At 42.2% G+C, this 13,214-nt stretch overlaps 1 protein-coding gene across 2 annotated transcripts in view; it reads right to left on the bottom strand.

The window, feature by feature from the left end:
- csgalnact1a (chondroitin sulfate N-acetylgalactosaminyltransferase 1a) overlaps positions 1 to 12,019 on the bottom strand; it is a 25,295-nt gene extending 13,276 nt beyond the window's left edge. The window contains exons 1-4 of one of the 2 annotated variants that reach the window (XM_076088068.1): positions 11,879 to 11,988; positions 8,134 to 8,826; positions 2,089 to 3,381; positions 1 to 18 (exon numbers count right to left, since the gene is read on the bottom strand). The exon at positions 1 to 18 is cut by the window's left edge and continues 199 nt beyond it. In XM_076088068.1, coding sequence (XP_075944183.1) covers positions 1 to 18; positions 2,089 to 2,905 — 835 coding nt within the window. In that variant the 5' untranslated portion in view covers positions 2,906 to 3,381; positions 8,134 to 8,826; positions 11,879 to 11,988. Of the gene's footprint in view, positions 19 to 2,088; positions 3,382 to 8,133; positions 8,827 to 11,878 lie in introns of both variants that reach the window. The other variant, XM_076088062.1, reaches the window with a different exon arrangement.
- Between the last annotated feature and the right edge of the window lie 1,195 nt (positions 12,020 to 13,214).

The raw sequence follows: 13,214 nt of genomic DNA, 5'->3' as shown, positions 1-13,214 counted from the left end.
TCTCTGTGCGTGTGATACCTGATGGGTGAGAGACAGCGACACAAAACTTAAATAACATAAACATTAGTGCCAGTGACCGTTTTCAGTATATTCAGTGTATAAGCCTGTTTAAAAGAAAAAACATTATTCTATTTAGCGTGGTATCAATCTTCTCATCTAAATCCTGGCAACAATATTCAGAACTATTCCTTTAAATCTTGCAGCTGTAAACAAACAACTACTATAAATTGAACTTCTAGTAACTTTGAGAAAAAAAATACCATGTATAATAACATTAGCCTACATACCAAAATTAACTTTCAACGATATCACAACAGTGTCAACAGTGACTTGATCTTTGTTGCACATAGTGAGTTTTAAAGTCAGATTTTAGTTTCTGTGCCTGAAGTTTCTCTGACTCTTTCTTTATCGCAGTGATTTGGTTTTTCTTGTTTTTCCCAGGGTGCAGCTTTTATTTAAATCCCTTGAGAATTTCTGTGTTTATGCCATGGATCATGTTGTTCCCTGCTATTTTTTAACAGCTAATCTTAAAAGTAAGCATTCTTTAAGGGAACATCATTTTTAGCATGCCACAGGAGCCACTGTCCAAACTCTGCTGTTGTTTGGCAAAGAGCCATAACTGCACATACGTAACACACACACACACACACACACACACACACACACACACACACACACACACACACACACACACACACACACACACACACACACACACACACACACACACACACACACACACACACACACACACACACACACACACACACACACACACACACAGGGGGAGAGGGGCTATTCCGGTCATCCAGACCGATTTTGTTGTTGCAGGCCTTAAGTCAGCTTGTTCCTCCAGAGAGAAGTTGTTTTTTCAATTACTCTGCCATTAAAAGCATTATTACTTGAAAATGGACCTACTGAGGTCTGTGGGGTAAATAAGAAAAGTGAAATGAAAGGGAGACGTGAGACCTGAGAGAAAAGAGGAAGAAAACACAATACTGGAAGAGCTGGGATGACAGGAAAAGAGCAGACAGAAATAAAAAAAAAAAAAGTGAAAGCAAGTCAGAAAAAGAAGAAGTGAACAGAAAGATGTCTGTGGGCAACGACAGCAACTTTAATTAAAGCCTTCCTGTTAAATTAGCTAACTTCCTGTGATGAGACACGATAAGCAGTCATTTAGTAAATAGGCTGAGCAATTTAGACTAAATGCCTTCACTTCCTGTCTCTGTCCTTCCGTCTAACTGCACTTATTCTGTCCCTTTCTAAGGATAGAACTCAGTGGCTGGCAAGTTCATTTTGCATACCTCCTCTATTTGTGTTCAGTTTCAGCTCACTAGCTTGCCAATGCAGCCTTGAAGGCTCCCTGAAGATGCCTTTGTCAGTGCGGCCATCTAGACCACCTCGGGTTGGATAAATTCGCTGCTTGTTCAAGATCTGCGTAAAATCAATGTCGGAGTCCATTAAGGAGCATTAAGAGCAAAGAATAGGAGCAGGACCTAGCTATTTCATTAGAAGCTAGCTGCACCCTCCTGCTGTTCTGTGGAGGAATTGCGGAGGCTGTTTACAAATGTATCCACATCTATAAAAATCACTGTCACATAAACACACTTACATTAAGGACCACACACCAGCTGCATACAGTGACTTATGGCTCATTTCCTACAAGCCAGGTGCCCCTATTGATCACTTTAACCCCCCCCCCCACCACCACCACTCACACACTGAAGGTGGTGTCCTCAAAAAGAGCAGACACACACACACACGCACACACACTAAAATGCCCTGTTTGAAGAGATGCTCCACTTTGAATGAGGAGCATCTGAGTTAATTTCCTGAGGTTGGGATCAGAGCTGAGCAGAACAAATAAGGAGGATATCCTGGCTGTACTTGTACACAAACACACACATATTTCTGATCTTCCAGGGATTCATGTACGGAAGAAATAAAAGATCAAAGCAACCCAAGGTTGAAGAAGAAAGTTGAGTGTAGTGTTTGGATGTAGAAATGTGTTCAGGACGTTTATATAGGACTAATTTGTTTTAGAGGTCCATAAACATAACTTCCTGGAGACATCTGATGTGTTCTCACCTTCTACGAAGTCAGATGGTGTGTACACTTTGCTTGTTTGAGTGTTTTGTTCTGCGCTCCTGCTGTCTTGCTGGGATGACGGCGTGTTGAGGCTGTGCAGGGCCGTCTCCAGCACCTCCCCCAGGGCCTCTCTCTTGTCCTTCCTCACAGGCTTCTCCTCGGGGTGACGCGTCAGCCCCATCTCCAGCTGGTACACCCTCTGCAGGGTGAAACTCTCAAAGGGCACCACTGCGTACTCGCTGGGCAATCGAGTTCCAGCGGTCACTTCGGCCTTCGACAGCTGGCTCCGCAGGAAATCCTGGAGGTCTGCCTGCTGGCTCCTGGCTCCCTGAGAATCCCCGAGACCACCTCCCTGTGACCCAGCCCCAGCTTCCTGTCCCCCCGCTGGGCCCCCCGTGGCTCTCTTCAGGCTCTCCTGCACTCCTTTCAGCTGCTGGCTACGCTCCTGCAAAGCCTCCTTCAGCTGAGCTATCTGCTTCTTCAAGGAGGAGATGTGGAGGTGGTGCTGCTCCTCACGCTCTTGGAGGAGAACCTGATAAGATTGAACACCGGGGGGTCCACCGCTCTGAGCAGCCCCAGCTCGGGCTCCTCCTGTCCCAACGGCTCCCGCTCCAATCCCTGGCCCCGTGCCCCCCAGGCTGGGGTGGTTGGGTCCGGCACGGGGGAGAGCGTGGCTCAGCAGGGGGTCGTCAGAGTGCGGTGGACTGCAGGTCATCACATAGAGGAGCGACAGGGAGCAGCAGAGGAGCACCAGCACGCCTCCAACACGGCAGACCCAGGCTAGCAGGCCACGCCGCAACATCGCTGCATGTAGCATCAAAACTCACTCCTCTGTGTTAAACATACACACAAAGACATATCATGTAACCTCACACACTCCAGCCACGAAGATAAGAGTCCATTTGTGATTATGTTCCATCACCCAGTGACAAGGCCAGCTACTTATCAGTATGAGGTCATTTCATCTGAATTAGGTCATTGCCTCTCCACTGCCTGAGATCGTAACTTGTTTTGACATTGGCAAAGTCAGCGTATGAGAAAAAGCACTTTCTCCCTTTCCGTCGGTCCAATTAGCTCCATGGTCAGCTGGAAGACTCACATTGTTACATCATCTATCACTCACATGTGACTCATATGTGACTCATCTTTTTCGCTGACTCCCTAAGTCAGTCCATAACGTCCTCTTCGCGTCGGCCCCCAGATGAAGCGGCTATGACAGATGGAGCAAAAATGCTACGTTTCATGAGAAAGAAAATCCTCTGCGGTGAGCCGTGGTTTCCTCATGTCGTTTCCCTGGCAGAGAAAACAGAAAGAGAGAGAGGTTTGTCATTCTTTACATCTTGATCTCCAACAAACTCCATCACATCAACATTACTTGTGTCATTTAAAAGTCAGAAACACGCTGACATGTAACTTTAGGATGGCAAAAAAAAAGGGTTTAACTGCCTTCGCCAAATTAAGCATTCCTTCAGGACTGCAGCTCCTGGAAAACAATGTTGTCACCGATGTTTGAGAATATGAGGCAGCAGAGTGCAAGGGTGTGGGCTTAGAAGTGAACAGATGAGTGTTTGTTATTGTGAGTGTGTGTTCAGTGGATACAGAGGAAAGTAACTGGGACACATCTGTCTATCTATATATACCTACATACAGTATACAGCGGGTGACTTTATTATGCCACACAGCCAACTATTTATTAATTTATTTAACTTTTCATTCAACACAGCATCTCTTGAGATACATTATCTCTTCTTAAATGACACCCTTGCGTACTTAAAACCATTACACTCATCATGAAGCATGTTTGTGTGGTGTTTGAATGACTGCTAAGGCTACATCAGTGGTTCAGAAAGCGAATAAGTATTTCCAAAAAAGTCAAACTATTACTTTAAATATAAGACTACAGCCGGTTGCATGTTAGCATAGCTTATCATAAAGACTGGAAACAGGGGTGATCAGCGAGCCCGTCTCTGTCCGAAGATAAGAAAATACGCATTCACATCAAAATCTCACTATGACAAGTTTTGTTGCCTTTGGACAGAGCCGTGCTAGCTGCTTACCCCTGTTTTCAGTCTTTATGCTAAGCTAAGCAAACCATTGAGTGGCTCTATTTAGTGTGGAGACGAGTGGAATCAATCTCTTCATCTAACCCTCAGAAACCAAAAAATAATTCCCAAATGTTCTATTATTCCTTTAAGGGAATAAGAAAAAATAAATAAATAATATAATATTTCTGATTCACAGCATCATGTTTTTCTTTCTTTTGCTTTTGTCTTGCGAAATACTTCAGGCCTCTCTTCAGGCCTCTAAAAATCCTTGATCCCAGATGTAAAAAGAGTTGATGTTGCTTCATTTTAAGGGGTCCCAAGCCAAAGATCATTAACAAACCATAAATATAAGAAGGTAGACGCTGTCTTACACACCAGACCAGTACAGAAAAGGGGAGTTTCATTAAGTGTATTTGGATGTGTGAATGTGAGTCTGCATATACTGAGTATATTTTTGTGGGAAGGTGTTTCAGTGTTTGCGTTATAGTACATATCTGTAAATGTATCTGTGTGTATCAGAATGGCTCTCTCTTCACTCCCCACACAGTCAGCTCTTTGACAGGGCTGCCTGAAGCCGAGCCTAATGAAAGGATTAGTATGTGGAAGGAGTGAATACTGGACTGTGCTCTAACAGACGGCTGAATCAGGGAGGCAGGGCGTCTCTCCAGCAGGACCTTGGAAATGGACTTTGGAAATGTTTGAGCAGAGGGTGCTCGGGGGAAAAGTGGGTGAGCGAAAGCTGGAGAGCAAAATATGGCTACTGTGTGATGGAGGATCATCCTTTCAATTACAGGAAATTCTTTGTGATGTCATTATATGAGTCCTTAAATATGGCATCACATTAATGGTGTGGTGGCAGTTTAAACACTTTCTTTGGTTGGTTCACAAGCAGCTCGTTAGTTTTGTTTCCAAAATGGGAACATTAGAATAATTACATCACTTCTCCATCGATGACTTTGACTTTCCTGGTTTTATGACTTACTGTAACAAGCTACACTTTGGAACTGATGCCATGAACCACAAGCCATTCAAACTAATTAAAGCGTGCATTCAATTCTGACAATGTGAAGGTCATATTATCTTTTATTGGGCAACAAATGCACTACTTTGCATTTTTGACTAAAGTAAGCCTCAGTTAGGGGCAGGGCAACATGCTCATCTTCAAACAATTGCCAGTGAATATCACTTATAGCTATTCATTCTAAAACAACTAATGATAAAAGTAATTTAACACATTTTGTTAAAATCTCTTTTATGCCAAGACGTCTCTCACAACGAAAAATATAAATTTTACAATAAGCTATTCATATTATCAATTTATTTGTTGGTTATTTTCCGAAACGCCAAAAATTCACCCAAGGATTCAAAGAAAACATTTACATACAATAAAGAAATTTAGCAAATCCTCATATTTAAGAAATTAGAACAGGTGAATGCTTTGCTTCCTAAATGAATTAAAGCTACAGCCAATAGGTGATTATCTTAGCTTAGCATAAAGACTGGAAACCGAGGGGAAACAGCCAGCCTGGCTCTAGCTAAAGCTAAAACAAATCCACCAACCACCACCTAACGCTCACGAGTTAACACCTTATATGTGAGTTGTTCAGTGCATACAAAAACTGAGGCATAAAAACTGCTTCCAGTCTTTATGCTAAGCTAAGCTAACTGTCTGCTGGTTGTAGCTTCATATTTAGCGTACTGATATGCAAGAAAACGAATAAGGATATTCACCAAAATAACGAATAATTCCTTTAAATGATTAATGTTCTATTAAATATGCTGAAGTCACATCATGATACTGAAACAACAAAGATGCATATCTGCATTTGACAGCATTATATGTATTCCCTTGTGTTGTTGCTGAAACATTGCGTTACTTAATAGAAACAAACGCCAAATGCATCACAAACACAAAAGAAGTACAGATCCTCTGTGGCGAAGCAGTCACCCCCGTCGTAAAGGTACCAGAGAAAGATTCATCACTGAAAAAGCGGCTGGTGTGACTGAGATTCATGAGCAGAGAGTCACAGTCAAACCACTGAGTCTCACCGGGAATGAATGAGTGGATTCAGTGCGGGTTATTTGACTCCCCGTGGGGATCGGCATGGCAGCAGCATGGGAACACTGGCAGCTGAATAATCATGTTTGATTTCATTGGCGGTGCGCTGTCGAAACAGTCATTTCCTGCTTTGTGTTACCGTACTAGTGCTCATGCTTATCTTCTAAGTATTTACTGGAAGAACACGTGTTTATTATGTGATATTTCATGTACACATTGTGTAAAACTATTATACCATAAATGATTAAGAAATCCACAAAGAAATACGACGAGTCTTCTTATTACTGTGAAGCAGTTTTCCACTTTAGTCACAGTTTATCTGAACATTACATCATTTGAATGTGTAACTTTGCGGTTTGCACTTTAACACAGCATCCTGCCTGACTTCCCCCAACAATATATTATTACAATTTTACAGAATATTCTCAGGAGCAAATATCAACAGAAACAGAACTTGGAGCCAACTTGACATAAAAATCGAACAGTTCCCGTTATTTGAAGCTGTGACTTCCCTCTCGAACTTTGCACCACACGGTTTTCTGGTGTTTGTTTCAACCTAACTGTTTATGGTACATCCTCTATAAAAGATAAGAACTCTATTTACCAGAATCCTCTTTGCATAACAGAACTAATGAATCTACATGGCAACATAAATGCTGCCAGACTTGTTTACCAACAGACAAACAAGGCAGAGGATACATTCCCTCCACTTCCTGAGAGGACACAACTGATAAATGTGTTTGCCCTCCCCTATCACATATTTCATTATCTCAGCTGGAAATAGGAACAGAGATGCGGGGACGAGAGTGGAAGAGGGTCGGAGACAGAGAGATGAAACAAACGATCAGGCTGTCATAAAGAAAACGAGAGAGGCGAAAGAGAATGATTTAGTGTTTGGTGGCCGGAGATGTTTCCAAAACAGAGCTCTGCAGCACTTCCTCCCCTCCTGCTGCAAACTTCCAGTCCATGGGGCATTTGTGTGTGCATCAATTAGAGTGTCTCTATGTGTTATGTCCTTATCTGTTCCATTTGCAGAAGGAAATATTAACTCCTAACAACTGTTATATGTGCTTATCTTTGTGAAGATAAGGAGAAAGAGGCTGTGAGAAAAGAGGAACTGCAGAAGTTTGCAGTCGGAAAACAGAAAGACTTCTTCACACTTCAGTCACACTAGAGCAGCAGAAATCCCACTCAGGTGACAGATTATCAGTGTGTGTTTGTGCTCCTCTCTGTACTAGTCTACACGGGTGGACCTTTAAATGTCGGAGGCATTCGAGAAGCAACCTTGTGACCCTCTCATCATGACAAATGTAGCATCTCAGGCCTGCCGTTGGATTTAAAGAGCCCATTCTCTCTGTGCTCTGCTGCTATTCAATATATTCAGATATAAAGAATAATGTATGCACTCAGTCCAGTGTTCAGTAGATGTTCGTTTCAGAGGCAGACACACTTTGCAGATGCATTAATTGAGAGGATGCGAGTGTGTAAAAGTGTGTGTGTGTCTGTGCGTATGTGTCTATGAGTGTGACAGAGAAATTGCAGGAAAAAGAGAAAACAGACCACGAGACCACAAAGCGGCTATATCTGCTTTAAAGGATCTTATCAGTGTGTTTCCATATTGCAAAGTTGCTGACCTCATCCTCAAGACGTTTAAAAAAAAATATTGTCTTCCATTTTATCCCCATTCATTTCTGCAGGGGTATGACAATCTATTAGCAGACTCATGAAACTTTCTTTATTTGACTAATCCAATTACAGTGAACATCCACTCTGCATTAGCGTTTGCCAAAGTTAAATAATCTTTGCAAGGTTAATCAGTTTAAAGGGGCACTCCGTTGATTTGGTGTCACACTTGAGAGGGAAAAATACAAATAAGAATGCGGGATTAATAGTTGTGCATAGATCTAGCCAAGCCATTTCCACTGCAAACATCCTGCTCACCTGCTCGACCTCTGCACAGCTGACGGCTGTCACCAAATCCACCGAACCACCATCAGAGAACTAGCAGCGATGAAGGCCGACTGTCGCTCCACAGTCCCCCTTGTCTTGGCTAGCTAACGGCCCGACTACTGCATCACGTACGTTTTGCGCCTGCCTGAGAGGAAATAACTCTACCAGCAGGTGGCGGTCATATATTTTTCATTTAAAAAAGGGGTTACCGGAACATCTAGTACTGCTGATTTACAAGCCGTTGTTATGATACATGAAACAAAGCCGACCATTTTCACTTTTAAAAACGATAAATCTGCATTTTCTTTAAACTCACAGCGTCTCATCAAACACTCAAACATGCACACTTGTTTATATGAGAGTGCATGGATGCATTAAACAGCATCCTCTCCTCCCATACACATCCACTCTCTCTGAGTCTCTTCTCTTGTCACAAACAACCTGATAAACCACAGCACCGTGCATGTTGAAACTCCGCTCCATGCTGCCCGTCTCATGTCTCTCTACCCTGTCTCCTTACAGCCTCTGCTGGGTTGTGTGTTCGTTACAGGTCAAGGATGTTGAAGCGCGTATGTGTACGTTGGTCTCGGTGAATGTCGGGGGCTCCTTCTCAGACGGCTCTGTCTGAACCTGCCCTGCAGCTATCTCACTGTAAAAATGAGGAATGTCCTCGAGGGAAGAAAACTAGGAGAGGAGAGGAGAGGAGACGAGCGATTAATTAAGATACATACAAAAAAACAGGCTGGTGAGAGATATGCCCACAGACGACTTGGGGTAATTATTAAGTGGGTAGATCAGATACTTGGTGTGAGAGGAGAAAATGAAGTCAGTATAAAGTGAGCTTGTGGGAGGAGAACGAAGGAGAGAGGAGCGGAGAAAGGTTTCTTTGATGTGTCCTGTCCCCTCAGGTGATTCTCCCTATACCATTCATTAGGGGCCGCTTTCCCCGGAACCTTCCTGTCGACGTGCCATCTGGAGGGCCCTTAAAAGAATACCCACATTACACTCCTCTACTTCACTACAAGAGCCCTGTGTTAACATCCACTGCCCTCCTCCTCCTCCTCCTCCTCCTCCTCCTCCTCCTCCTCATCCCTTCTCCCTTTCTCTGCGTTGGTCCTTTAAGTGCTCCCATTTCTTCACGGTTACGTTAGATGGTATCAGATGAAACTTTAATGGGCCTCATGGGGAAAATGGGTCATTGCAACAGCAGCGAATGTAGATAGATAGATATATAGATAGAAAGATAGAAGACAGATACTACTTTCTGACATTTAATAGACAATTTATCAATAGTGAATATAATCTTTAGTGCTATTGCACATGTTCATTAACGTTAGATAAAGAGGATGGGGTTTGCCAGTCACCAACCAAATCACATTTAATTTCTGGTAGCAGTTAGAGAAAAGAGATGGATTTTAATATAAAAGTTATATGATAGTTGTTTATGTTCTGTGTTAGGGTGAAAATAATGAAAATATAATACTATATATCATGCGTTTAATCGCAGATGTATTGTGTATATGTTGGCCGATGAATACCAAGAAGAAGAGGATAGCGGAGCGGAGTATTCTCTTATCGAGAATATGAAAATGTGCTTTGTAAGCATTTCAAGACAGAAGTAGCATCTGTCAGTCATAAACAGTTACTCTGAATTGTATCCAAAATGAACACAAACATGAATTTTAGTGCCTGCAGGAGTCAAAAGAACAGATTGATCTCCTCCATAACACAATAACAGCCACAACCCCGCTCTCCAATGTGCTATATACGTCTGTGCCGAGGGTGGAAATTGTTGGGCACTCCCTCGTTCAGCAAAACACAATGAAAGACCACAATGCATTTCTGATAGGGGACAGCTCATCTCCGCGTAATTATGGTGCAATATAATAAATCTTAGTTTGTATAGTAAGACACTCCCTGTGCCACAAGCTTCACAGTTGCTGACACTGATTTTACAAGTGGAAATGTATAAAGAGCTGATAATAGAGATGGAGCAAACAAATTGAATCCATTGTGTTTACAAAATCGCTTCTGTTTTTCTCTGCCATTCACCTGCAACACACCATCGTAATTGCAATATTCTCGCCACTGGTGCAACATTATCCGACGGAAGTGTTTGGCAAATGAGTGGTGAAAGACGTTAACAAGTGCGAGCCGAGTTCAGCGAGGGCCAGAGCTCATTACTTCCCCCTTCTCCCTGGACAGTTAACCGCCACACAGACATTACTACCACGCTGAACTCAGGCAATTTCTCAACTGTGTTATGCTCTGAGCAGTTAAACAGGTTTTTTGTTTACGGGAATACTTGTGACTGAACCAGCTCCACCTCTGCTGTTAATAGTGTATACTGGCTTACGTGAGTGAAACTGACAGTCCGCTCCTGGAGGCAATAAACCCTTCGGTGTCGTTCATAAGCTCTCCATTCAATTTAATCGAATTTCATCAACCGGGATAATCTAACTGAGCAAGGGCAACTGTAATATCATCAGAGGTAATTTGTTCAATACGCTGCAGGGACGTTACATCAGCACCGTTAAAATGTCCAGCAGGATCCCTGTTATCTGATCTGTGAAACATGAGAGTACATGCAGTCTGCGCGGCAACACACACACACACACACACACACACACACACACACACACACACACTCCCAGACCCCCATAGACATGCACTAAACACACACACACACACACATGTAGGACACACATGTGTATCGAGCATCTAATAAAAGGGGGCAACTTCATCTTCCAGGCACAGGACGCACATAGATGTCATTGAGTATTACATTAATTTCCCAGTTGATCACTAATACAGGGTAAAGCATTATACAGTAATTTACCCTGATCATAACAGCATGTGTGCACTCCCCAGTCTTTCTCCTCTCTGCTTGCTAACAAACCTCAAATCCCACATAATCTCCAGTTTCATTCTTCCAATATGAGCAAAACAACTCTGCCAGCTTGCAAACCAAATATTTCAGGGTGCTAGGTGCCTGTTAGTGAATGTACTAAGCAGGATTAGAACCATTTTCCTGATAAAACCCCCAGCTAGTGTGCATGTGTTTGTGTGTGTGTGTTTGTGTGAGTGTGTGTGTGTGTGTGTGTCCGTGTGATGCAGAAAAGAAGCCTGCACTTTCACTGAGTGCATGTAATTTTATTATCTGGGTCTACCCACCAGAAATTATTGTGGGCGTTTTTTTTGTTTTTTGTTAATTCCTCCATGCGATTTTGCTTTGAAGTGACCTAAAACATGACTCACAGATGGATAACCTGGCTGGTAATCATATTTGCATATAAGGACGGTTTCATTTATATTAAATATGTCAGAACAACGTGTATAGGCTATCCACTCAATGGATGAATAAAACCTCTCTCAGTGAAAACAAGCATGCAACTGAAACACACTAAAAAAGTAAATTATAGGCCTATTCACATTTAGACAATTTGTTTGCTTTCATAGTCAAAGCGTGTGTATTTAGTGCATTATGGAAAACATACTTGATTTAATTTGGCTATGATTGATAACTGTTTTTTCATGATTAGTCATAAAAAGTAGCTGGATATGTGCTATAAATACAGCACACATAAAGTTAACATTGAGCAGGGTGAGCATGATGACTACAAACTAATCACACGCGAACTATTACGATGTTGTGATAATTATTATTATTTTATTTCCTCATGACTATCAGCGTTGCTTCATAGTGTTAACGTGCACTCTCACCCGGTCAACTTACCTCTTGTTCCAGCAGCCGTTGCTTCAGTTCATCCTGCGCGGAGGTTTTTGTCTTTGTCCCGGTGCGGTGGTCCCGTCAGGTCCTGCAGTCCTCCACCGGTCTACAGCCGACACATGCGGAGTGCGGGAGCGGGTGTGAGCGCTTGTACCGCCGAGTGTCGTGAAGCCCGCAGGAGAGAAGCAGACGATCACCGGAACATGAGTACTGCCTTCAAAATAAAATAAATCTACTGATACAATTCTGAAACACAGTTATTAAGTTAAGAGGCATACGCATCATCTTCAGTTGATGTCATTTATGTAAATTATTAATTGGCACAAAAATATAGCTTTTTAATTTTTGACAATATCCAATAATTGACAAAAAAAATGTATTGCATTTATCAAGAGTTATGGAAATTAGCCTAATAAGCCTGGAGGGTACCATGCGTTCCATTATGTGAGTGCATGACTTTCCACAGCTAATTTCAGATACAACTGGACTGATCAGTCTGATATTTTTAGTGCACTTTTATGATCGTGTGCTCAAGGACCTCTCGTGGTTGTGTGAACCACAATTTTGGAAAAACCTGTTTTATAGACCGACTATTTATTACTTTTAACCAGGGCCGAAAGCGATCAGCAACTGCTTCAAGCTGGGACATTTGATGAAAGGGAAAAAGTGCGAAAATTATAAAGTTTTATTACACCAAGTAAGGAAATAGTTCATGTTTAGTATGTGAAGTGGCTATTTGAACACATGTGTAACTTGTTTGTTGCCAATACTTAATTCACAGACGTAGAAATGTACAATACTGTGTTGTCCTAGAGATATTGGTTAGGGTTCAATTAGACCACAGATAAATCCAACTCCCTATCTTATGCTATACATATTTGGGATTTGGGAGGGATGGTGCTGCATAAAAAGTTGCCTGCTGTATTTATCCATGTTTTTCAACAGAACGAAATGTGGCATTTAGTGGATTTGAAACATGAAATCAGATCAAAATCGTGTTTAAAAGCAATTCTAATGAAGTAATAATAAAATAGGAAGAGTCATAAAGCTATTAAAAAACAATGTTAAGTATGTTATTTGAACTGTGATCTAGTGTTAGTCTTGTGATGAACTTGGACAGTTTAGATAAACCAGTCATCAATTGATCAACAAATATACATCTTATTTTGAAGGTTTACAGCGGAAGTTGTGTATGTTAACGTGGTGAACTTGATGGTAGCGCTCTCTCGGTGAAGGGTCCGCTGGTCCAACCAGCTCTCCTCCTCCCTCCGCCCCGCTCTCACATAAAGACAGCCTTGTTAGTTGATTCAAGACGCCGTTACAGCGGCAGGAAACACTGCTG

The sequence above is a fragment of the Anarhichas minor genome, unplaced genomic scaffold, assembly GCF_050575085.1.
Source record: "Anarhichas minor isolate MPS153535 unplaced genomic scaffold, ASM5057508v1 ptg000002l, whole genome shotgun sequence".
Classification (NCBI taxonomy): domain Eukaryota; kingdom Metazoa; phylum Chordata; class Actinopteri; order Perciformes; family Anarhichadidae; genus Anarhichas; species Anarhichas minor.
This window is presented reverse-complemented; position numbering and strand designations above follow the sequence as displayed.